The sequence below is a fragment of the Gymnoscopelus microlampas genome (genome assembly GCF_963454915.1).
Source record: "Gymnoscopelus microlampas genome assembly, chromosome: 5".
Classification (NCBI taxonomy): domain Eukaryota; kingdom Metazoa; phylum Chordata; class Actinopteri; order Myctophiformes; family Myctophidae; genus Gymnoscopelus; species Gymnoscopelus microlampas.
In genome coordinates this window covers 24682100-24705127 of record NC_139942.1, presented here as the reverse complement: position 1 = coordinate 24705127, position 23028 = coordinate 24682100, and the positions used below count along the sequence as shown (strand labels likewise).

Here is a 23028-nt window from a genome sequence, read left to right as displayed (position 1 = left end):
CGTGCGCGCGTGCGTGTGTGCGTACGTGCGTGTGCGCGTGCGTACGTGCGTGTACACATACTATAGGCTACATATCTACTGTATATTCTTTTCACTTTTGGACCTTGTAGACAGCTCCTCTCCTCTCCTCTCCTCTCCTCTCCTCTCCCCTACAGTCTCCTCTCCTCCGCCACTCCTTCCATGACACATTGAGCTCAAGTGCTCCACCCTCTTGAACAAACACTGCCTTGTTAGAACATTACCATGGAAAAAGTACATCACACACAACCTTAGGCATCAGTGTGTCGCGCGCACACACGCACGCACGCACGCACGCACGCACACATACACATACATGTCACTTCTTGAGCACGGATGGAAGATGGAAATTAACAGAAAGGTAGGAGAAAGTCAAATTAAGACATATCTTATAAACATGAAAGCGGGAACAATTATTCCCGTTCAATTGAAGCATGTCCCGTTGTTCTCAAATGCTGCTTTTCAAACATCACAGAGAACACAAAATTATGAACAGATGAGTAACTGAATTTGGAATGAAGGAAACTCATATACCATTTCTAGCCCATGAAATGACATCTTGAATTGTCATCAAATATCTCTACTTTGAGAGATACAAGTTCTTACCGAGCACATATTCCAGTAGTCAACAGCAATAAAAAGCAAACATGACACATTTCGCATGTTGACGTTTGACATACTGTACAACGCAGCAATTTGATTCCAATTCTACAGAACTCATTCACTTGAAGAGGTTGGTTTCCTGATCCCCGCTTTTAGTGTCTCGACATTCAAGATTATGATTAATTCCAGGAAACGTGGGGGAAACATACCATTAGTTCCCATCTATTATGTATCGACTTGCCATGGTCTGAGTCAATGTGGCTGACCAATAGCAACATTGGAAACATTCATTTTCAAACCATTTGAGTGTTGTGTTTTGGCTGTTACTAAGACTCCAGTACATCACTGGGATGTGAACATACTTGATTCTGCACAAACATAAATGCATAGACGAGACGTTGAACCACTGAAACTCCACCATAGAGGGCCTGGGGGTGGCAGATAAGCATGGAGGAACCCAGATACACCACTGTCAAAGCACAGAGGCAGACCACTCCACACACACATGCATGCATGCATGCACACACACACACACACACACACACACACACACACACACACACACACACACACACACACACACACACACACACACACACACACACACACACACACACACACACACACACACACACACACACACACACACACACACACACACACACACACACACCGACGCACACACCGACGCACACACACACACACCGACGCACACACACACACACCGACGCACACACACACACACACACACCTAAAATGTATTTAAAAACAAAAAAAAACGCTTTTTTCATTGTTTGGAAATATTCTTCAAGTCAGTAAGCGTACTTTTAATATGAATTGAGAGACAGAGAGAGAGAGAGAGAGAGAGAGAGAGAGAGAGAGAGAGAGAGAGAGAGAGAGAGAGAGAGAGAGAGATTATTATTCCATTCATGACATTATAGTTGAGGACATTTATTATACATGCATGACAAAACAGGGGAATATTTCTGAACACAATTGTGACAAAACTTACACGGAGGAGATGGAGGCAGGAAGGCAGAGAGAGGGGGGGGGGGGGGGAGGTGGCATATTATACTTATGGTTATATAGCCCATTCCCCTCCCCGTTGCATTATCCTGCCACTAAGCAAGCCCACTTGGCCCTGCAGTGCAATGGCAGGAACCAATCTCCTTAAAGTCATTTGCAGTCACTGTGGCCGTCAGGGCCTATTGCATCAATAGGTTTTTGTGAGCCTTTTCATTTCAAAATAAAAATGAAATGAAATGCTAGTGATGTTCCCTACCATGAAGTGTCATGAAGTTACTTTCCACTGCTCTTATTTGATTTGATATAACTACTAGACTATGCCTTTCATGTTTGTTTGGCCTTTAGGGATGATGTGCTGCCTCAGTGGATGATTGCAATTTAGTTTTCTGAATACATTTGAATTGTAACTGTGAATAGCATCGCTGTTCTTCCCATAGGTTTAGTGACTAAAACTGTAGTGCCAAATTAGCTTTAGGTACTGTAGGCCACTAAGCTTGTGTGCAGATCCTCATTCCTTGGAAGCCTGTCAGAGATTCTGAAGAGGAAATATTCTGACGAGACATTTCAAGCTGTGTTATAAGACAAGGCACCAAACAAACTTCCTGTGATTTCCTGTTACTGTCGGTATGACCAAAGAGGGCGTGTGAGATATTGCACGTTGCAAAACTGCAAACTATGTTTTGGTCTTGTTCATGTGACCTCACGCTCGCCAGTGTTACAGAGCGGCAGTGAACTTTACTGTACCTCCACTGAAGAAATATTTTTTAAAGGGAGGGGGGGGGGGGGCTTGAGGTTGGGGGCAGCAGTTTAATATATTCAAGTGCACTTTTTCTTCCTTTTATCCTGGACTTTTTTAATTAACTCTGTGAAATGAGTGGACGATTGGCTAGATTTGTAAGTGTTGAATGGGGTTAAACCACATTGAACACTTACAAATCTAACCGATCTGTTCACTGACATGATACTGACAGTATCATGGTCAGTATCATGATACATCATGGTCAGTATCATGTGGTCAGTGTCATGGCCAGTATCATGTCAGTATCATGGTTAGTGTCGTGGTCAGTATGATGTCAGTCAGTATCATGGTCAGTATCATGTCACAGGGCTGTGACAGGGCCTGATATCCATAATAATTCTACTCATAATGGTAACAGGCTTTTTCTCTCTCCCTGGGAAGTAGGCTAATAATTACACAATAATCACATACTAACAGTCCAGTTTAATGTAAAATCTGATATTTGGAAATCAATGAGATGTTTTCTAAATTATAAGTAACACAAAAAACTATCAAAATAAAGCTTACATTTGAATTGGGTGTGGGGGCGGTAAGGGACCTGCATATTGGACAGAGGGCACTGGCCCCAAAAAAGGTTGAGAAACAGTGGATTAGGGTTAGATTATTGTGATTTTGTGTTGGCTGTAAATATTGTCTAATATACTATTATTACGGTGATGTGAAATTTACTGTAAGTCCATTATAGTCATATTACCGTTCTAAAGTGGTCAGCCACTGTTAAACGAAAAGTTCTACCATATCCAACTAATATGGACAACTTATATGAAAAATAAAAGGTATTAGGCCCCAGCTTTTCTCCTTTTTTCTTTTCTTTGAAGACAATGGTACTGACAGGGTTTCATATCAGATGACTTTAATTCGTTTTTGTTCTTTATTTGACAACTGCAATATCCATTTCAAAATAAAATCATCAAAGCAGAGATTATTTTCATGATATTTTGTTTTTAAATCTGTGACTTTTTTTAAGCTGTGAAGTCAAATATTTAACTGAGGATTTGCTGGCGTAAAACATCAGGGGAAACAAAGATTAAAAACAACAAACAACACAAATTAGATCACAGAAAAAGTGTGTGATGGTCAGGGAGTTTAAATCAATTCCATCACAACACAAATATTGATTGAATCGCTCTGTCCTCGAGATATAAACTCATGAAGTCTCCAATTATTTGTAAACATGTAGGCTACTGAAGTAAAACATGTAAAATCAAAGCAGTATTAATTTCCTTAGCAAGCTCTCCAAATCGAAAACAACAGGCTATTAAAGCCATACAAATGATAAAGGGAACTCGGATTAAAATTGTGTTGGTATATACAGATCGTTTACACTGATTGAAATTCACTGTCCTTCCAAAAGTAAGACAGAGGCAATATGGCTATTCCACACAGCTGTTCAATGCTACCACCTAGCTTCTTCAACAGAGTCTAATGTGATGTGACAGTGTTTCTGGTACAGTGGCAGTATTATGTCATAGAGCTAGACAGACTCATAATCAATAAAGACAGGCCACGTTCTGGCTAATCGTCTTCACCTGACTCTGTCTGATAAACCAAGCAATCAATGTTGATCACTTTTTCACCCCTTTGCCATTAGGATAATACTACTATACATAGAGAAAATTGCTCTTCACCTCCTTCATAGAATATGAAATAAACAAATATAATACAAATATCATATTCAAGACAAGGCCATAGCTGGGCTACCACCCTTGGGTAAAGAAAGTAAAAGTTTTAAAGTAAATGGAGTTATGAGTTCTTGGTTGTCTGAAACAGAAATTCCACATGGAGTTGATTCAATTTGGAATCAGCATTAGTGTCTTTTTGCTGGAAGAAACTATAATTATTATTTTAAAACAATGATTTCCTATCACACCTTTTTGAACTTTGGCAGTTTTCCTCACTTCAAAGAAGCAGAACTTGTACTGACTTAAGAATGAACCGCAAAACAGACGTCTATTGGCTGTTTTCCCACAATCACACTAAACCCGGGAGTTTGTCATCATAGTCACTTGACATCAGTATTCTCAGTGGTGCTGGTGCCACAGAAAATACTTGCATCCCGCTAGTATTCATAATGTCACACAGTTGGACTATGAGTTCCTACACATAGCCAAGGGGAGTGTGTACATTTTGTATCGTATAGCCTGATTTATACTTAATTTTGTGGCGGTGTCACGCCCCAAAAATAGCAGATCTACAAGTTTGTGAGCTTGTAGATCTGCCACAGTGTATTTGGTATGTGACACCCACGCGCAACTAAGTATAAAACAGGCATTTGTCTGTTGTACAAGTCTCACACACAGGTTATGCTTAGTGAATACCACTCTAACTAGCAGACAAAGACACCAGAATCTAACGTGATGACAAGAAAACAGCTAAGGCCAGTTGGTGTGGTGGTGCAGCGGAAGGTATTTGATCTTATTTCTTGTCCGTGGAGGTTTTTCTGTTCCGCTCCTTTGCCATCAGCGATCTCTTCTTTCTGCTGGACATGGCCCCCACCGGTCGGATCTTCATCTCCGTGAAGTCCAGTGACGTGAGGTGGCCCTTCCATGGCTCCCAGTTCACTCCCTGACAGTGTGTGTGTGTGTGTGTGTGTGTGTGTGTGTGTGTGTGTGTGTGTGTGTGAAATGGGTGGAATATAACAAAGAAAGCAAAAGGAGAGAGAAAGAGAGAGAGAGAGAGAGAATCACACACCCTGTGAGATAGCAGTTCCTAAAAACAGTTTCATGACCATACAAAGCCGTGCTGACTGTTATTGTGTGTCATCAGCGCATGCCGAAGGAGATACTGAGAACGCCGTCATTATGGATGGAGATTTTCCACAAGGGCAGAGCGACTGCCTCGCATTTCCTCTGGCATCAGTCTCCCTTAGACATAATAACTGCTTTTTCGTTGCCCCGTCAGACTGCTAAAAGCCACTGGCCATTTTTGTACGCGCTTTGAGGAATGTGTTCTGTTATCAGAGGTGATGGATCCAGGCCGTTCCAGTTTCACCTCAACGATCCAAAACAAAACTGCAAATGTAAAACGCCTCGAAGTGAAGTTGTCTTTGCAGACCAGGGATCAGGGACACTGTTTGAATCCATAGGTATGGTACCTGTCTAAAACATTAACAACTGTTTTATCAATCATCAGAAATCAAAAACATAATCAAATGAACTGTAGCGTCCCTATTCTGGGGTGAGAATTTGGCAAAAATAGAAGCTCACAACGCATCGTGACATGTTGTGAGCTTGTAGATCGGAAAATCAGATAAGCCAACGGGTGGGTTGGTCAATCAATCAGGGACGTATACTGGCTGAGCAGCACAAACGTGATATATGCTCCAGTTTGGGTTGGCCAATCACGGAAGCCGATGCAGACAATATCCCAAACACACAGAGAATCTCACAAAAGTATCAAAAGTATCAGATCCACAAGCTCAAAACGCGGCGAGAAGCGATGTGCTTTGAGCTTGTAGATCTGCTACTTTTGCAATATTTGACATATGAGGTTTCCACACAACAGAGACGATAATAGATAGCTGACAGCATTGTTGTTGATGAGGATGAGGATGATGTGATGGTGATGATAATGGTGATGATAATGGTGAGTTAACAGCATTCATTCACTGATATCATGACACCCCAAAAAAAAAGGAAAAAAAGACATCCCCAGTCCCTCCACTATGTGTTCCACTCAGCTTCTTGAGGCTCCAACTGGCTGCTGGATCCTCTATTAATATGCTGATAAATTAAAGAGCACTCCAGTTAAGATTCTATTTGTAGCTGGACTTTCCGGGACGAATGCCCTTGTGGGTACTGAAAAACTAAGTTTTAGAAACTGCTCAAATGAGGGTAGGATAGTTTCCGTCTAAAGCATGAACTCTTTGTGTGACCCCATCAGCCAGGTATTAAAAGATGCGTCTCATACAGTGTTTGAGAAATATCTTCTCCTATGGAATTTGATGGATTCAGAGCACACACAGGGCTTTAGTCTAATTTTCCAAGACGCCTTGACGATAAGCTTTGCGGAGGCTAAACCTGACCATAAAATGCTATTAGTGCCATCTGTTGGTGTGATCATACACTACACCAGAGGCACTCACTTGAAATAGTTTCAGCCTCAGAGCTGGTGAACTGAACTGAACAGGACAGAACCGTGTGTGTGTGTGTGTGTGTGTGTGTGTGTGTGTGTGTGTGTGTGTGCGTGCGTGCGTGCGTGCGTGCGTGCGTGCGTGCGTGCGTGCGTGCGTGCGTGCGTGCGTGCGTGCGTGCGCACTTGTGTGTGTATGTGTGTGTATGTGTAAATTCTGCAACATGCAGCTACAAATAATCTGTGTGTATCCCTATAAATTACTGAACCAAATTAGAAAGATAAACATGAGAATACATACGTAGTATACAGTTATAGAATATAACCCTTAGGCAGACTCGTAAATGATCCACAGTTCCTGTGCTTCGAATAGGGTAGGAAAGCTGCTGTTCAGGCAAAATGCAGTTCTAATTATGTAAAGTTATTACTAATGAGTAAAGCACCCAGCAGTGCTAAAGGAGCATTCCTATACTATAATACTTGAAAAGTGATCCCTCAACTCTCAGTTGGTCCCCATCCTGTCCCTTCACCTGGCGCTCTAATCTCACTGTATCCAAGCACCTATAGTGCATCATCATAGGATCCAGGAACCAGCAGGGGTCCTTGAGGGGGTTCCAGAGGGTCCCAAGCGAAATGATTGATATCATATTTAGGAATCTAATGCACCCTTATGGGTCTGTAACTCTGAGTGTACGCTATCAGCGTTAGATGAGACACTGTGTATTTACAGCGTTGACTGGGGTCCCAGTGATATCAAATATTATTGAACAGGGTTTGTGGCTTAACCATCACTGACCTAGTGGATGCTTCAAAACACCTGCCACAGCTATGTCTGAATCTCATTGGAGGCCATGCAGTCCCTTCATGCTTTGACATGTTTGAGCACAGCATGTGAATGACACGAGAGAGAGAGAGAGAGAGAGAGAGAGAGAGAGAGAGAGAGAGAGAGAGAGAGAGAGAGAGAGAGAGAACTCTCCTTCAGTCTGTTTATGCTGAAGTGAAGTGATTTGATTTTGTTCTGTCTGACTGGGTACCTGGTGGTGGATGGGACACCTGTGCATGTCGCTTATCAACCAACTCAACAACACCAGCGTCCATCCTCACCAGTGGTGTAAAGTAACTAAGTACATTTACTCAAGTACTGTACTTAAGTGCAATGTTTTGGTATTTTTACTTTACTGGAGTAGTTCCAATTTTCTGTACTTTTACTTCTACTCCACTCCACTCAACTCAGAGTAGAGTAAAGTACATTTTGAATTCCGGACTTCTACTTGAAATTTCTACATTGGAGTATTGATACAAGGGGCTACACCATGAATTTCTTTTTTTTTTAGGTTTTTAGTATTTTTTGGGCTCCCCAGTGTCTCTTGTACCCCAAAAAATATTTTTTTTTAACATTCAGTCATTCATGCTCATTTCATGGATTTCCTGAATGGGCGTGTCTGAACAGGCCATTTCAGAATGGCTGTGCAAGTGATGTCACTTGCACTGATTTTGCATTGACGATGGCCAGACAGAATTGCTCAGTAGCTCCCCCCTGCCCAATAGGACGTTTTGGTATTGCAGCTGAAAAAGCTTGGAATGACAGACAGTCAGATTGTGAGAAAACATATCTGGATGTTTTTTAGGCGTACAACCTGTTTAAAACGTATTAGGGGGCAATATTTATATATAATATATCTTTTTTTAATTCATGGTGTAGCCCCTTTAAGTAAAACATGTGAGTACTTTTACCACCACTGCTTATCAACCAACTAAACAGAACGCCAGCGTCCATCCTTACTCACCATACTGTGCCTCTCGTCTCCCCATTTTCCATTGAGGTTGGCCAGGTGACAGTTCTTGTACCACCAGGCGCCACGGTGGGTCAAGGCGCAGTTCCCCAGGGCGATGTCATTGTCCGAGTCCACGGTTGACCAGGGACGGCCCTGATGGTAGATCATAGCATCACCTGGGGGAGACAAAGAGCAATGTCAGCATTCACAGTACAACAAAAGCAAGCACAAATTCCACTCTGCAGCCTCTCTTGTCTCTGCTTGCACACCGTTGAAATTCTGTAGAAGTGCCATATCGCATCTGAGCATAATAAACAGTATGTAGACCATTAGCTGTGTTTCTCCTGGTTTTCTGCCTGGTTTAACGTCCACACAGGTATAATTTATAAAACTATCATTTTTGGTCATAGGACGTAGTACAAAGTACAAATTAGACTTACTACGCTTTTGCTCAGACATCACTTTACTGTACTCTTGCCTGTCTGTCAAGCCCCTGCGGTGTGGATTTAATTTCCCGAAACAAACGCCCCAGCAGCTGAGCCTCCGTATGTGGCTGGCTTCGAAGCCCCCAACCATTTTTTTATGGACGACCCTCCATGAACTGAATTAGTGATAATGTAATGTAGTCATTAAATGTAGTGCTGGTTTACTATTTACTCTTGAAGGGGCAATGCTGTGTGTGTGTCCCTCAGGGCCTTGGGGGCCGCGTCCAGCTGTGCTGCTGCTTGCAAAAAAGCAGCAAAAACTCCTGTCTATCCCAATGTTTCCCCATCTCATCAGTTTTAGTTTAGTTTTTTTTCGTAATTCTGTTCAAAACAATTCACCCAACAGCTGTGCTTGTCTATCCGCCATGGCTTCAAAGGCGGGCTTCAAAAGCTATTTCGATGCCACTATTGGCGCCTTCTCTGTATCCCCCCTCCATTGTTCACACTGCGTAACGTTGGAGAAATCAAAATGGACTCACCAGCTGTCCCTCTGTATTTGCCGATGGTGAGCTTGAACTTTTGCTTGGCCGGAGCGATCTTGAAGTTGTCGTACACGGCGTACGCCCTCTCAGAGCCCAAGCCCAGCTCAACTCTCAGCTCATACTGGGTGGGAGTGTTAGTCAGCTCATAGATCTTATCCATCCCTAGGGGGACATAGAGGAGAGATACTGCAGTGACTACATGTTTAACACAGTGTTTCTCAAACATTTTCATGCCAAGGACCCCCAAATTGATATATATTAGGCAGCGGACCCCCATCTGAAAAGGTTTTGTGCCAGGGAGTCAGGGACACCCCAGAAGAGAAGATTTGTGTTAAAAAAAAACTTTAATTAATCAAAATGTTCAATATTATAAAATAGCAGATGTACAAGCTCGCAGCACGGTACAAAGAGACTCGCTGTGAGCTTGTAGATCTGCCATTTTTTTAATAGCCAACATACAGTATAAATGGATAAAGTGGTTAAAATGATTGTGATGCTACATTAACTACTTCAGCTGGGGACCCCCTGGAACATCCCCTGAGGTCCCCTGGGGAGTCCCCGGACCCCACTTTGAGAACCAAAGGTTCTAACAGGACTGTGATTGCAATGCAACCTTTCAATTGTGCGTGTTTCAGTTTCAGAGCGTTCTGATATTTACCGAGCCAGAACTCATCTGTCATGTTGCCAAAGCCAGCTATGTACTGTCTCCAGCGTTTCATGAAGTCCAGTCTGCCGCTGTTACGTCGCTGGAATACCTGGAATAGCACAGGACACAAGGTATTGTGTTTTTAGAATAGCTATACTACAACAGTCTCACTGTGGCTTCTGTGTGCGCGCGTGCGTGTGTGTGTGTGTTATGAATTAAAATGCGGGAACGCATCTGTGTAACCACTTTAACAATTATTTTATACTTTGGCTATTCAAAAATAGCAGATATACAAGCTCATAGTGCGGCACCGAGTGCTGCACTATGAGCTTGTGGATCTGCTATTTTTGAAAAATCGCGAAAAAACATATTTGAGTTTACATTTGGCTTTAAAAAATCTATATTCAAAGATTTGCACAAAGTTTCATGATTTAAAAAAAATAACAGAACTACAAGCTCATAGCAAGCTCTATGAGCTTGTATATATGCTGTTTTTGAATAGCCAAAGTATAAGATAATGGTTAAAGTGGTTAAAATCTAAAATGACAGATGCTTTACCGGTCTTAATAGGTTAAGAAAATCTGCACTACTACTATGTTCTTGTATAATGGACATCATTTAATATGAGGATGATGCCAGAGTGATTTGACATATCACATAATCATACCAGCCAACCACCTCCATCATTGTCCATGTCACAGAAGACCTCTATCGGTTTGGAGCGATCACTGTTGATATAGACGGTGTAGATGCCACTCTTCTTATTGCCGTTCTTCATGATCTGAACACAGTCCATGGGGAAGGGGTAGAGCAGGCCAACTAAAGGAAAACAGATATACTGTGTTTTAAGACATTACACCAAACAACACATCACAACATGACAAAACACTACAGTGTTCCCTTTTGTTGTTGCTGTATTTGTAAAAAAAAAAACTTCCTTTTTAACAAGGCATTTGCCTAGATAGAGATGTAGTTGTTTTATCTTTTTAAACTTCTACTGTGTTTTGCTGCCTTGATTTGAAGTTTATTCATTTCACTGTTTTATTATCATTGTTGTTTTCTTCTTTCTTTTTTTTAAACCTGTAGCACTTTGGGATTTGTTTCAAATATAAAGTGCGTTACAAATAAAATGTATTATTATTATTATTTATGATTTGCTACGGTACATTTATTTTCACTATAGCCTAAGTAGAATTAGATTAAGTGTCATGTGGGGGGGGGGGGGGGACCAGCGACCTTCCGATTCCCAGACGGCCTCTATACCCTCTCAACATCAGCGGCCAAGTCATAATTTGACATGACATGATGTGACAGGACATATTTTGATGTGACATGATGCAACACAAGGCGGTGTGACATGGCATCTTATGACATGGAAAGACATGATGTGATTGTGTAATGATGACATTTATCAACAGTTATCAGTTATCAACAGAATGGAAGTAAACTAAACTAAACTAAACATAAAGCATGCAGCAAACTGCAGCGCTGTCCCTTGCAGGGCGTTACAGGCGACTATAATAGAAAGTAAGATGTCACTGAAAGCCTCATAGCGTGCACTGACCTGTTTTAAAGACCGTCTCTACCACCTTGCTCCTCTTGGCTCCCCTGTAGGCGATAATGGTGACAAGATATCTCTTGCTCATCTCCAGACCTGATAGAGCGAAGCGGCTCTCCCCAGCTCCAAGCTGCTTTTCAACAGTCTGACCACAAGAGAGAAACATTAAGCATGAGTTATACCAACACAATATAAAAGTATGTAAGTATATTATACTTGTACAAGCTCACAACGTGTCGCGCTACAAAGCATTGTGAGCTTGTACAGTATATCTGCTATCTTAGGTGTTACCTAAAAATGCAGAGGGGTAAAAAATATTTTCAACACACAAACAACAGTTGAAAGTCTGCTATTTTAGCGAGCGACATGGTCATACCACAAAGTATAAATGAGCCATTTGTTTTGCGGAACGAACATACACTACCACCTCTGTAAATGTTTACGGTATGATACAATTATGTTAATTTACTGTATGCTACAGGGTGCAGACCTTTTAGCTTAGTTTAGTTTTCTTGCGCCATAATAAAAGCACAGAAGTCGTTAATGATTTTTTTCTCTCTAGCCTCTGCCCTGTGTTCCATATTTCACCGCAATTACAGCTCATACTTACTTGTGTTTGTCTCAGTGGGTAATGTATACATGTGAAAATAAGTATATTCAAAGCCCTTAGAATGAACTACACCAGAACATGTACTGCCATGAACAGAACCTACAGTGCTTTGAATGGGAATTTGTCATAATTTGCCACTAGAGGTCAGCGTTACACAGAGCTCAGATTTATGTCACCTGTGTTATTTGGGAGGTGACCCAGTATATCAAAACTCTGAAAATAATGGAATGTAATGCAAAGAGTATTTGTACAGTATGCTTACTAGGGATGATAATATGAGTGATTGGGGCGTAAAATGCAGAGATATTATATACTTTCATCTTATTTACACAAGATTCACTGAGACACTATGTCCCTCAGATCTGAAAAAGGCTGTTGTGAGTGTTTGTCTGTATTGGTACCTCCACAGTGTTATACTCTGTAGATCTGTAGGTCATTCAGCTTCTGTACAAAGTTATGTTTTATATAGTATACAAATACACGCTCAAATGTACTGTTTTACTGTGTACAGAAAAGCAGAAAAGTGCCTGTCCTCCACAAACTGACACTTACTGTACTTCTGCCCGATGATAAAAATGCATTTTGAATTTCGACTCTACTACTGTACAGGTATGTTACATCTAAATGTCTTCACTCGTCCCCATTTCTGGTCAAAGTTTCACACTAAATACTGACAACAAATCATGATGAAACCTTTGAAGTTGGCCGTAGCACTGGGGCACACACTTGTGTGCGTGTGCGTGCATCGGGCGTTTATGTGTGTGTGTGTGTGTGTGGGTGGGTGTTTGTGTGTGTGTGCATACACACAAGTCTGTCAATGTGAACTACAAGCCGTCCTACCTCCATGGTGCCGTCCTCAGATCTGTATGTGAGGATGTAACCATCGATGTCGGCCAGGGGAGCAAGCCAGCTCATGACTGAGGAGTCTAGGGTCACATCTGTAGCCCTCAGATCCTTGGGGGCATCAATGTCTATAAGACAAGACAGAGTTGGAATGGAGCAGAAAAGGTGTGTTAGATATTCACACTTAGTTTGTTCAGTCAGTCAGTCAGTCAGTCATTGTACTGTAATGTTAATTTACTTGTCACTCGATTTGGGTTTTCAAATGCTAATGTAAATGTATTAAAAAACAAAGAGAAAAAAACATTGATTGACTGATTCATAGATTCATTCATTTGTCCATACCATACATTCAATTTATCTTTTCTTGCTCATTAAGTGCAATAAAGAGAATCATCCCACACATATTTCAGGGCCATTGTGATTAGAGAAAATAAAAGAGTGGGGCTGAACTGTTTCTCAAACACAGAAAATAATGTTGATGGTAATATTCACTCCTGTCTAATCATTTATGACACATGGTAGATTTGATAATCACAGACATGCACTGTTCATGAATATCAACAGTCCTGTCACCAAGAGATTAACACATTGTTCCATCTCTTCTTCCAACCATTATGTGCCTCCATAGATAAACTGCACGTTATTCTCTCCAGTGATTGTCTGCTTCATTTAACTGCTGTGGGGGATTAGTCTCAAACAGGCTCTGGCTGTCAACATGAAGCCCCAGGGAAGATGATGTGTCCGAGACATGAGGTTTTAAGGATGGTTATTAGCTTGCTTATCTCCCAGAGTTAAGTGGCTTGCCCTCTGCACTACAAAGTGTGCTAGGGCTCAATGCTGCAGGGATTCTGGTGATTATCCAATAAAGAAGAATGTAGCGCTGCTACTTTGTGTCTGGTATAGATAAACCAAGTTTTTTGACCAGAGGAAGGTTTTAACCATTCACCATAAATAGCAGATGAGCTTGTAGATCAGCTACTATTCGGTGTAGACAGGAAAAAATCGGTCCAACTACTTATAAACTCAAGTCCGTTTCACATAGACTAGAGGGTTTAAGTGGATAAACGCTACTCGGATGAGGACAATTGAAAATGACATAATAGAAAATTGAAATTTAGCATAAAAAAAAAGAATTTTCAATGATGTTGCTTTTAGAAAAGTTTTGACTGGCTTATTAATGGGGCCTGGTATTAGGTCCTGTAAAGTCACAAGCGTAACAACACTGGCTTTTATGCATCCCAGATGACCATCTCCTGACACAATGGCTTCCCTATCTGAACCTGGCCCCCAACCTGCCCGTAGCGCCGGCTGCTCCTGATGAGTTACGACGAGATGAGTTTATATTCCACAACTCCAGTCGTTTGCTGCCTAATTGAAAGAGATGCTGCATTCACTTAGAGCTCCCATGATGATTTTACAGATGAGCAGGCTTCCCATCATAACCCTTAGCACCATGTGCTGACACCACTGCTCCTACTGCATGCACGTGAGTTACGACAAAACCAGTGACCTGGCACGGCTTGTTGGGAGCGTTTCCTCTCCTGCTGCTGGTACAGGAGGTTCAGCTCTTCATGGGAGTAAGGTTAGAGTGAAAGACTTTTGAAAGCCACGTGCACACACAGCAGCATGGATGCCTTGCTTGGTGGAAGCTAATGCAAGATGCATGTTACTGTCCGGAAGTCATCAAAGGTCTACCTCATACAATAATGCAGCTGATGTTTTTTTATTTAGAGTAGCCAATTATATTTTACCCCCTTTTTCTCCCCAATTTAGTCATTATGCCAATTAATTCCTCCCCGCACACATTTCTGTGTTGTCACTGCTATTGTATCCTACTGACTCACCTGCCAGTGAGGAGCCCCCACCGGGAGGATGTAGGGCCTTCGTCCTACTCCTCCCGACCAACACTTCCTGCTGACAGGTTCCGCCCCAGCCCATAGGAGTACAGTATGTGCAATAACCAATATCACCCTCCCTGCCCGGCTTCCCTTCCCCGAACACGGGGGGGGGGGGGGGGGGATATCAATGCATTCTAGATTATTTTTTGATACTCAGACCAATTAATGATTTGACTGAATTACCTTTCTTTTTCCTGTAATGGCACTTTAGCCCAAACAGACTAAATGAAAATGGCAGATAGTTACAGTAGATTCACAGGCTACCAACACATTAAATCTATCCACAACCAACCATCCAAGTATTTTCCCCCCTCCATCATGATAAAAACAAATTACCAAAGAAGCCAGAACTATATTTTGGGCCTACCTATTTAGTTCCTGAAAATAAAAATCCCTGAAAAGCTGACCTCTCTTTCTCATGCAATGAACCGACCTACCAAACTATTACTTCCCCATGTGAATGTGAAAGCCCTCTGGGGTCTAAATTATGACCTTTATATCTTGTATTCCCAGAATGTATTATTTTAGATTGTGTGGCGTGGAGTACAATAATATCTTCCTGTTCTCAGACTATTAACCTGTCTCTCCCTTTGTAGAAGTCTTCTTGCTGGCCTTGTTCCCCCTGACAGCCCAGATGTAGACAGTATAGAGGGCTCCAGGCTTCAGACCAGTCAGCCTGTATGAGGAGCTGTCAAGCCCCACAGAGATCTCCTCACTGGAGCCCTCAGCAGAACTGTAGCTCAACATGTATCCCTCGATGTCTGCCTGGACCCGATGCCACGACACAAGGAATGTGGACTCTGTCTCCTCTCTGGCCAAGAGGTTAGTAGGAGCGTCCAGCTCTAGAGGGAGATGTTAGTGGGTGAGGTAAGGCAAGTACAGCAACTAATGCAAACTACAAGCTACAAATGTTGTTTCATTTCCCATTGCGGTGAAATGAAAGCATTTGTCATGCAGCGTCTACAAAAGATCGGATCATAGAGATGTGCGTGAATTGAAAATAATTCTGTTCGTATGATCCAATTGCAGCTGATGTTGACAATTACATAATCATTACAGACTACAAAACATACCAATGGATTAAGGCAAATAATTCTTATTGTTATCAGCATCAACCTGTCTCGCCCTGTGTTCCTACTGGACTCGTCCCCTTGATAGCCGGTCTGATCAGTATGTGATGGAATTTTGAATGAGATTTCATAGCTTACGGATATAAACCAATATAAAATCCTGTTTTGTTTTTGAGAATTTAAACCAGAATTTGGCCATAGCAGACCACTAGCAGAAACTGGCAGATTATGGCAAATTAAAGACCTGTCTCTCCCTGTGTAGAAGCCATCCTGCTGGCCTTGTCCCGCCTGACAGCCCAGATGTAGACAGTATAGAGGACTCCAGGCCTTAGACCATTCAACCTGTAGGAGGAGCTGTCAAGCCCCACAGAGATCTCCTCAATGGAACCCTCAGCAGAGCTGTAGCTCAACATGTAGCCCTCAATATCTGCCTGGACTCGATCCCACGTCACAAGGAAAGTGGCCTCGGTCTCTTCACTGGCCAAGAGGTTAGTAGGAGCGTCCAGCTCTGCATGGGGAGTTGTAGTTAGTTAAATGGTTAAGTAGAACACCAATGCAAGCAATGTCATTTGAGCAATAGGATTACTGTATCTTCACCTAATATTCATCTATACAACTGCAACAGGATTTCAGTCTCAGGCAAAACTCTGTCCGGCATTGTACACTGCAACATGTGCTGTAACTAGTTTTGAGTTTTGGTGAAGCTGAGGTTTGCCACTGCTGCTTTTAGTTTTGACCATATCTATTGGTCAGACCAGCAATGGAACATGATGTGACCACTCCAACATCTGCTGGGTTGGACTGGGAGAGAAGATAAAAAAGATATGCCCTTCATCCCTTTCAATGTTTTACAACAACTCAGTTTATCAAATTAGGCCTGTTTATTTTTTATTTTGACCCATTATGAAAGCCTGCATTCCTGCGTGTAATTTTGTGATTTATGCATTAGTTATTAACCACAATTCCTCATTTTATTGTATGTTTTATCTATCCCTGACTTCATTTCTTTTACATTGTACTGTTACATTCTTCCTAAATATATTTGATTTAATATGACTTTAGTTATAGTGTATTGTCTATATAAACCAAGTTATTTTTGCAATGGCATGCAATAAATCTACAACGCAGATGGATGCTACAACCGCATGCTCTCATATTTCCAACTCTTGGTGGTTGTCTTGGTGGTTTAGCTTTATAACTGTGACAAATTAGCCATCGTATGCTACAGTATGACTGTTGCCTATGACCACTGTTTTAGCTATGCTATACAGTACACTAGCTATGGTCTGGGTGGATAGATGTGAATATTGTGATACTGCAACATATGCTATGACTGGAGGCGAATATGCATTAAGCTAAGAGTTAAGCTGCCTGTGATGAGTTACCAGAATGATTATAGAAAGAAGATGATCGCTATACATAGAATACATAATTATATCCTAGTTCTGGCAGTACACTCAAAGTCATTAAATGCTGTGTCAGCTGACAGCTAACCTACTGTATCACTCATTACATCTCTGCAATGATGGGGAGCCTATCTAAATAGCCTACACTCTAAAATTCACTGTCTTAGCTGATAGGTATAATGTGCCTGCTGCTGTTGCTATTTGCAAACCTCCTCCCCCCCAGCCTCCACCTGCTGGTTCTACTCTTTACGCACCCAGAAGGGGTTTTCATTTCAAAGTTCATTCAAATGGGGGTATTACAGTAGCCCTGCACGTTTTCATAATATACCATGTTTTTATGCTGTATTGCTGCAGTATAGAGACTAAGGAGCATACTAAAACAATAGCACCAAGCCAAACTGTATTGCTATATACTGTATAAAACCCTGTTTTTGGTTTGTTTGTTTTGAGAATTTCAACCAGAAATTGGCCTTCTAATTGTCTCCCCCTATGCTCGTTCCGGGACTTTAACAGAAAGAACGTAGAGAAAAGGCAACTATAAATCAGGCTTTAGTTGCTCAGATCAGACCATTGTCTTTTAGCAGAAACTGTCAGATTAAAGACCTGTCTCTCCCTGAGTAGAAGTCTTCCTGCTGGCCTTGTTCCCCCTGACAGCCCAGATGTCGACAGAATAGAGGATTCCAGGCCTCAGACCAACCAGCCTGTATGAGGAGCTGTCAGGCCCCACAGAGATCTCCTGACTGGAATCCTCAGCAGAGCCGTAGCTCAACATGTAGCCATCAATGTCTGCCTGGACTCGATCCCATGACAGAAGTAAAGTGGACTCGGTCTCCTCTCTGGCCAAGAGGTTAGTAGGAGCGTCCAGCTCTGCATGGGGAGTTTATGGTTAGTTGAATGGTTAAGTAGAAAAACAATGCAAGGCAAGCAATTTCATTAAACTAACAAGATTAGTTTGGCCTGGTTTTCATCTGCACAATTGCAACAGGATTTCAGTTTCAGGCAAAGCTCTGAGACTGCCTGGCAATGTACGCTACACAGCATATGCTGTAACTAGATTAAGTTTTAATTTTTGGCAACAGTTAAGCCAACTGAGGTTTGCCACTGCTGGTTTTAGTTTTGAGTGCATCTATTGATCATACCAGCTGTGGAATACACTGTGGCCACTCAGCATCTGCTGGGTTGTGAGTCAGAACATTTTCATTTTTATTATAGCCTATTCTTTTACTCCCTTTCAAGTTTTTGTAATAGCCCATTTTATCAATTTACAGTGCAGGCCTGTTTATTGTTCATCTAAGTAGAGTATGATAGTCTGTTTAATTTCTTGATGTGAATTTAATGTGTATTATCTCTTTTAACTATAGCTCCTAATTTTATTGTATGATTTATAGATCTCATGGTTTTCTATTTTAAATCAAATTAAATATATATTGTATATACTTTCAAATTTAATTTGACTTAATATGACTTTAGTTATAGTGTATTTTCAATTTAAACATAATTTGTGTAATGGCGTGCCATACATCTACACTAAAGATGGATGAGGTTGGCTATGATCGCATCCTCTTACAGTTAAAGAGCCGGGTAGCCACAACTCTTGACAATTTAGCTTTATAGCTGTGACAAATTCGCCATGATATAGAATGACAGAAGATTGATTTGCCATGACTGTTGAGCGACCACTGTTTAGCTTTGCTACATATAGCTATGGTCAAGGTGATGTTTTGCTATATTGCTGCAGCAGTGATCCGCATGAGTACAACCATGCCACCAAGTCAAAATACGTATATTGCCATCACCATATCCAATAAATGTAATGACATGAGTGATTCCCATCCACAGAACCAGACTACAGTATGCGTTGCCTACAGGCTTTGAGTGAGCACAGCATGTGCTTTTGAATTACTTAAAACAACATTACAACAGCAAAACCAGTAAACTAATTCCGGGAGCTTTTTTTTTTTTGTGATTAATTTGTATTCATTTAAACTGCTGTTTGTATCATGAGTCACACAGAACGTGAATATTACACAACGATAAAGTGACTATTTTCTAAACAAGGTCAAAAAGCATCAACCTGTATGAATGTCCTTGTTGCAGGTCTGATCGGACAGAATTTTGGATCAAATCTGAAATGGCTTAGGGACATAAATGAAATCCTGTTTTGTTTTTTGGAATTTCACCCAAAATGTGGCCTTAATTGCTTAAATCAGACCATTGTCTTTTAGCAGAAACTGGCAGATTATGGCAGATTAAAGACCTGTTTCTCCCTGTGCAGAAGTCATCCTGCTGGCCTTGTCCCGCCTGACAGCCCAGATGTAGACAGTATAGAGGACTCCAGGCCTCAGACCAACCAGCCTGTATGAGGAGCTGTCAGGCCCCACAGAGATCTCCTCAATGGAACCCTCAGCAGAGCTGTAGCTCAACATGTAGCCCTCAATATCTGCCTGGACTCGATCCCACGACACAAGGAAAGTGGACTCGGTCTCTTCTCTGGCCAAGAGGTTAGTAGGAGCGTCCAGCTCTGCATGGGGAGTTATGGTTAGTTACGTAAATGGTTAAGTAAAATACCAATGCAAGCAACTTCATTTGACCAACAGGATTATTTTCACCTGGTTTACATCTACACAACTGCAACAGGATGTCAGACTCAGGCAAAGCTCTGAGACTACCTGGAAATGCATGCTTTAACTATGTTATAAAACTGCAGTTTTGAGTTTTGGCAAAAATTTAACTAAGGTACTTGCTACAGCTGGTTTTACTCCAACGTCCTGTACTGTCTTGTACAAAGAGTTGTGCTGAGTCAGAAAATTATTTAAAATATGTATTCCTTCCTTAATGTGTATTAGTCATTATCCACAGCTCCTAATCGTATTGCATGTTTTATGTATCTCATATTGAATATATTTGATTTCATGTGACTGTATCTATAGTGTATTTTCATTTCAAATCAAGACAGAGTAGGCATGAATAACAAAATGACGTCATTCAGAAATTCTGCAGTGCCTTTCAGAACAAGGTTTGGACGTTCTTGCACCTCAAAGATGTTTTAGCTAGCTGAAGAAAGTTCTGACAGAACATTGTGTGTGTGATTGGTCAGACGTTTAAGGTGGCCGTGATTCATTTTGTTTTATTTCTGCATTCTGCGGATTCTGCCAGCAGTCAAAGCAGTGATAATTTTGAAGAGTAGTTGGCTGACGAGGTTATGGGTATCAGTCTCACGAACCAACCTCCAGGAGGTACAAACACTGCTGTAATCCCTCTCTGAGTGACCATGCATAAACACAACCTGACACAAGAAATGGCAAAACCTCCATGCCTCCCTGACAAATTTCCCACCGCACATCGGAGGGATTCAGGTTTTAAAACCACTAATTCCAGTGCTGGCTGTACACTGCTTCACCAGCTACGTACTGTTTTTGGGCAGATTACTGAGTGGCCGGGGTCTGGCGTTCAGACCTCAGAACTGAGTTCTGAAGCAGCCTATAAAACACTTTTGTCCTATTTGAACTTTCTTTGGATCGGCAAGCCCTTCCGAAACCCGAGAGAGATCTTGTTCGCTTGGACTATATAGCTGCCTTCATCCTATCACTCCCAATACATCACCGCTGGTGCTGCTGATGCTGCTGCTTGTTCCACCCCAGCCTCCACCTGCTTTGGTTCCTACTCTTTGCGTACCAGAAGGTGTTTTACTTCCAAGTTCATTTCCATGGGGCAATTAGGCTATGCTATGCAATGATAATAACATGCTATACTGTATGCATCTTATCATCATGTGCCATGCATTTCATGTCGTTATGATATCTCTGGTGTTACTGTGGTGATATTCGGCTAATTAGAAAACCTTGGAGGTCCAAGAACTGCCGAAACAAATTTCGGCAAGTCAATGTGTTTGTTCGTTTTCTCCGCAATGATGCCATTTAGTTAGTTTTCAACCAGAATTTGGCCTTAGATACTTAAATCAGACTATTTTCTTTTAGCAGAAACTGGAGGATTAAAGACCTGTCTCTCCCTCTGTAGAAGTCTTCCTGCTGGCCTTGTTCCCCCTGACAGCCCAGATGTAGACAGTATAGAGGACTCCAGGCTTCAGACCCAGTAGCCTGTATGAGGAGCTGTCAGGTCCCACAGAGATCTCCTCACTGGAACCCTCAGCAGAGCTGTAGCTCAACACGTAGCCCTCAATATCTGCCTGGACCCGATCCCATGAAACAAGGAACGTGGACTCGGTCTCTTCTCTGACGGAGAGGTTAGTAGGAGCGTCCAGCTCTAGAAGAAGATGTTAGTGGATGAGATAAGGCAAGTACAGCTACTAATGCAAACTACAAGCTACAAGTGGTGTTTCATTTCCCATTGCGGGGAAATGAAAGCATTTGTTATGCGGTGTCTACAAAATATCCAATCATAGAAAGGTGAGTAAGTGGAGAGAAGTGGATCAATGTTTAAGACACAATCACAGCTGACATTGACGAATACCGAATCATCAAATACTGATTAGGTGTCTGTCAATTTAAATTATCAGTAAATATGGATTAAATGGATCAAACCTAATGATTCTGATTCTTTTTAACATTAACCTGTCTCTCCCTGTGTAGCAGTCCTCTTGCTGGCCTTTTCCCCCCTGACAGCCCAGATGTAGACAGTATAGAGGACTCCAGGCTTCAGACCAACCAGCCTGTATGAGGAGCTGTCAGGCCCCACAGAGATCTCCTCACTGGAACCCTCAGCAGAGCTGTAGCTCAACACGTAGCCCTCAATGTCTGCCTGGACTTGCTCCCACCACACAAGGAGAGTGGACTCTGTCTCTTCTCTGACCAAGAGGTTAGTAGGAGCGTCCAGCTCTAAAGGGAGATATTAGTGGATAATAATAATGATAATAATAATAATACTTGTGTCCCCTTTAGTTGTTGTTGGGGTATTTGCAAAGTACATTTGCACATACCTGGAATTCAGACTCTGCAATTACCAATCATAAACTAAACTATTAGGAGCAGTGGGAATCTATTTAACAGCACTTGGGGAGCAGTTGGGTTTCAGTGTCTTACACAAGGATGCTTCAAACACTAAGCCAGGAGGAGCCAGAGACCAAATCGGGAACCTGGTGGTTCCCAACTGGCCGCTCTACTTTCTGAGCCACTGACCCTTAGCCTGACACTCAGCCTGAATTTTCATTTAGTTTCACTCCATCATTCAGTCTGAGAGCCCTCTGAGTGCAGCCGTTTTCTGAGATGGGGGCGTGGCCAAAGTGGGACTCTTTGGCGATTGGTTCATACTGGATTATCCCGATCCCGATTGGGTCGTTTAGATTTGCAAACGAGAAAAACCCGCCTTCTACAGCGTCACCAGACCCTGAATGCGAGGCTAGCGATTTCAGGGGGTGGAGCCAGGCTAACTGACCCCCCAAGTAGAGATACTGTACTCTTGTAGAAAAGATAAAAGATACACATGTATTCTGCAAATGTTGATTCACTTCCGGTTGCATGGAAATTAGAGAACTTCTCATCCTGATTTTGTTTACAAGACCGCAATTGAAGCTGATGTTACCATATCTAATCATCGAAAACTTGAAAACTTATAGTAACAGTGAATTAGGCCTAATCACTATTATTCTTATCAAGATTCTTAACCTGTCTCTCCCTGTGTAGAAGTCTTCTTGCTGGCCTTGTTCCCCCTGACAGCCCAGATGTAGACAGTATAGAGGACTCCAGGCCTCAGACCAACCAGCCTGTATGAGGAGCTGTCAG

The 23028-nt window shown here is 41.9% G+C and overlaps 1 protein-coding gene across 7 annotated transcripts in view; it reads right to left on the bottom strand.

Annotated features, from left to right (window-relative positions):
- Positions 1–3282: 3282 nt before the first annotated feature.
- tnn (tenascin N) overlaps positions 3283–23028 on the bottom strand; it is a 52576-nt gene continuing 32830 nt past the window's right edge. For 2 of the 7 annotated variants that reach the window (XM_084057787.1, XM_084057790.1), the window contains 14 exons: positions 22912–23028; positions 21862–22125; positions 21290–21553; positions 19548–19811; positions 17894–18157; positions 16129–16392; positions 15393–15656; positions 12914–13044; positions 11470–11608; positions 10573–10724; positions 9918–10014; positions 9257–9421; positions 8305–8468; positions 3283–5011 (listed from right to left, as the gene is read on the bottom strand). The exon at positions 22912–23028 is cut by the window's right edge and continues 147 nt beyond it. In XM_084057787.1, the coding sequence (XP_083913913.1) occupies positions 4862–5011; positions 8305–8468; positions 9257–9421; positions 9918–10014; positions 10573–10724; positions 11470–11608; positions 12914–13044; positions 15393–15656; positions 16129–16392; positions 17894–18157; positions 19548–19811; positions 21290–21553; positions 21862–22125; positions 22912–23028 (2699 nt within the window). In that variant the 3' untranslated portion in view covers positions 3283–4861. The remainder of the gene's footprint in view (positions 5012–8304; positions 8469–9256; positions 9422–9917; positions 10015–10572; positions 10725–11469; positions 11609–12913; positions 13045–15392; positions 15657–16128; positions 16393–17893; positions 18158–19547; positions 19812–21289; positions 21554–21861; positions 22126–22911) is intronic. The other 5 variants (XM_084057789.1, XM_084057788.1, XM_084057792.1 and 2 more) reach the window with 5 other exon arrangements.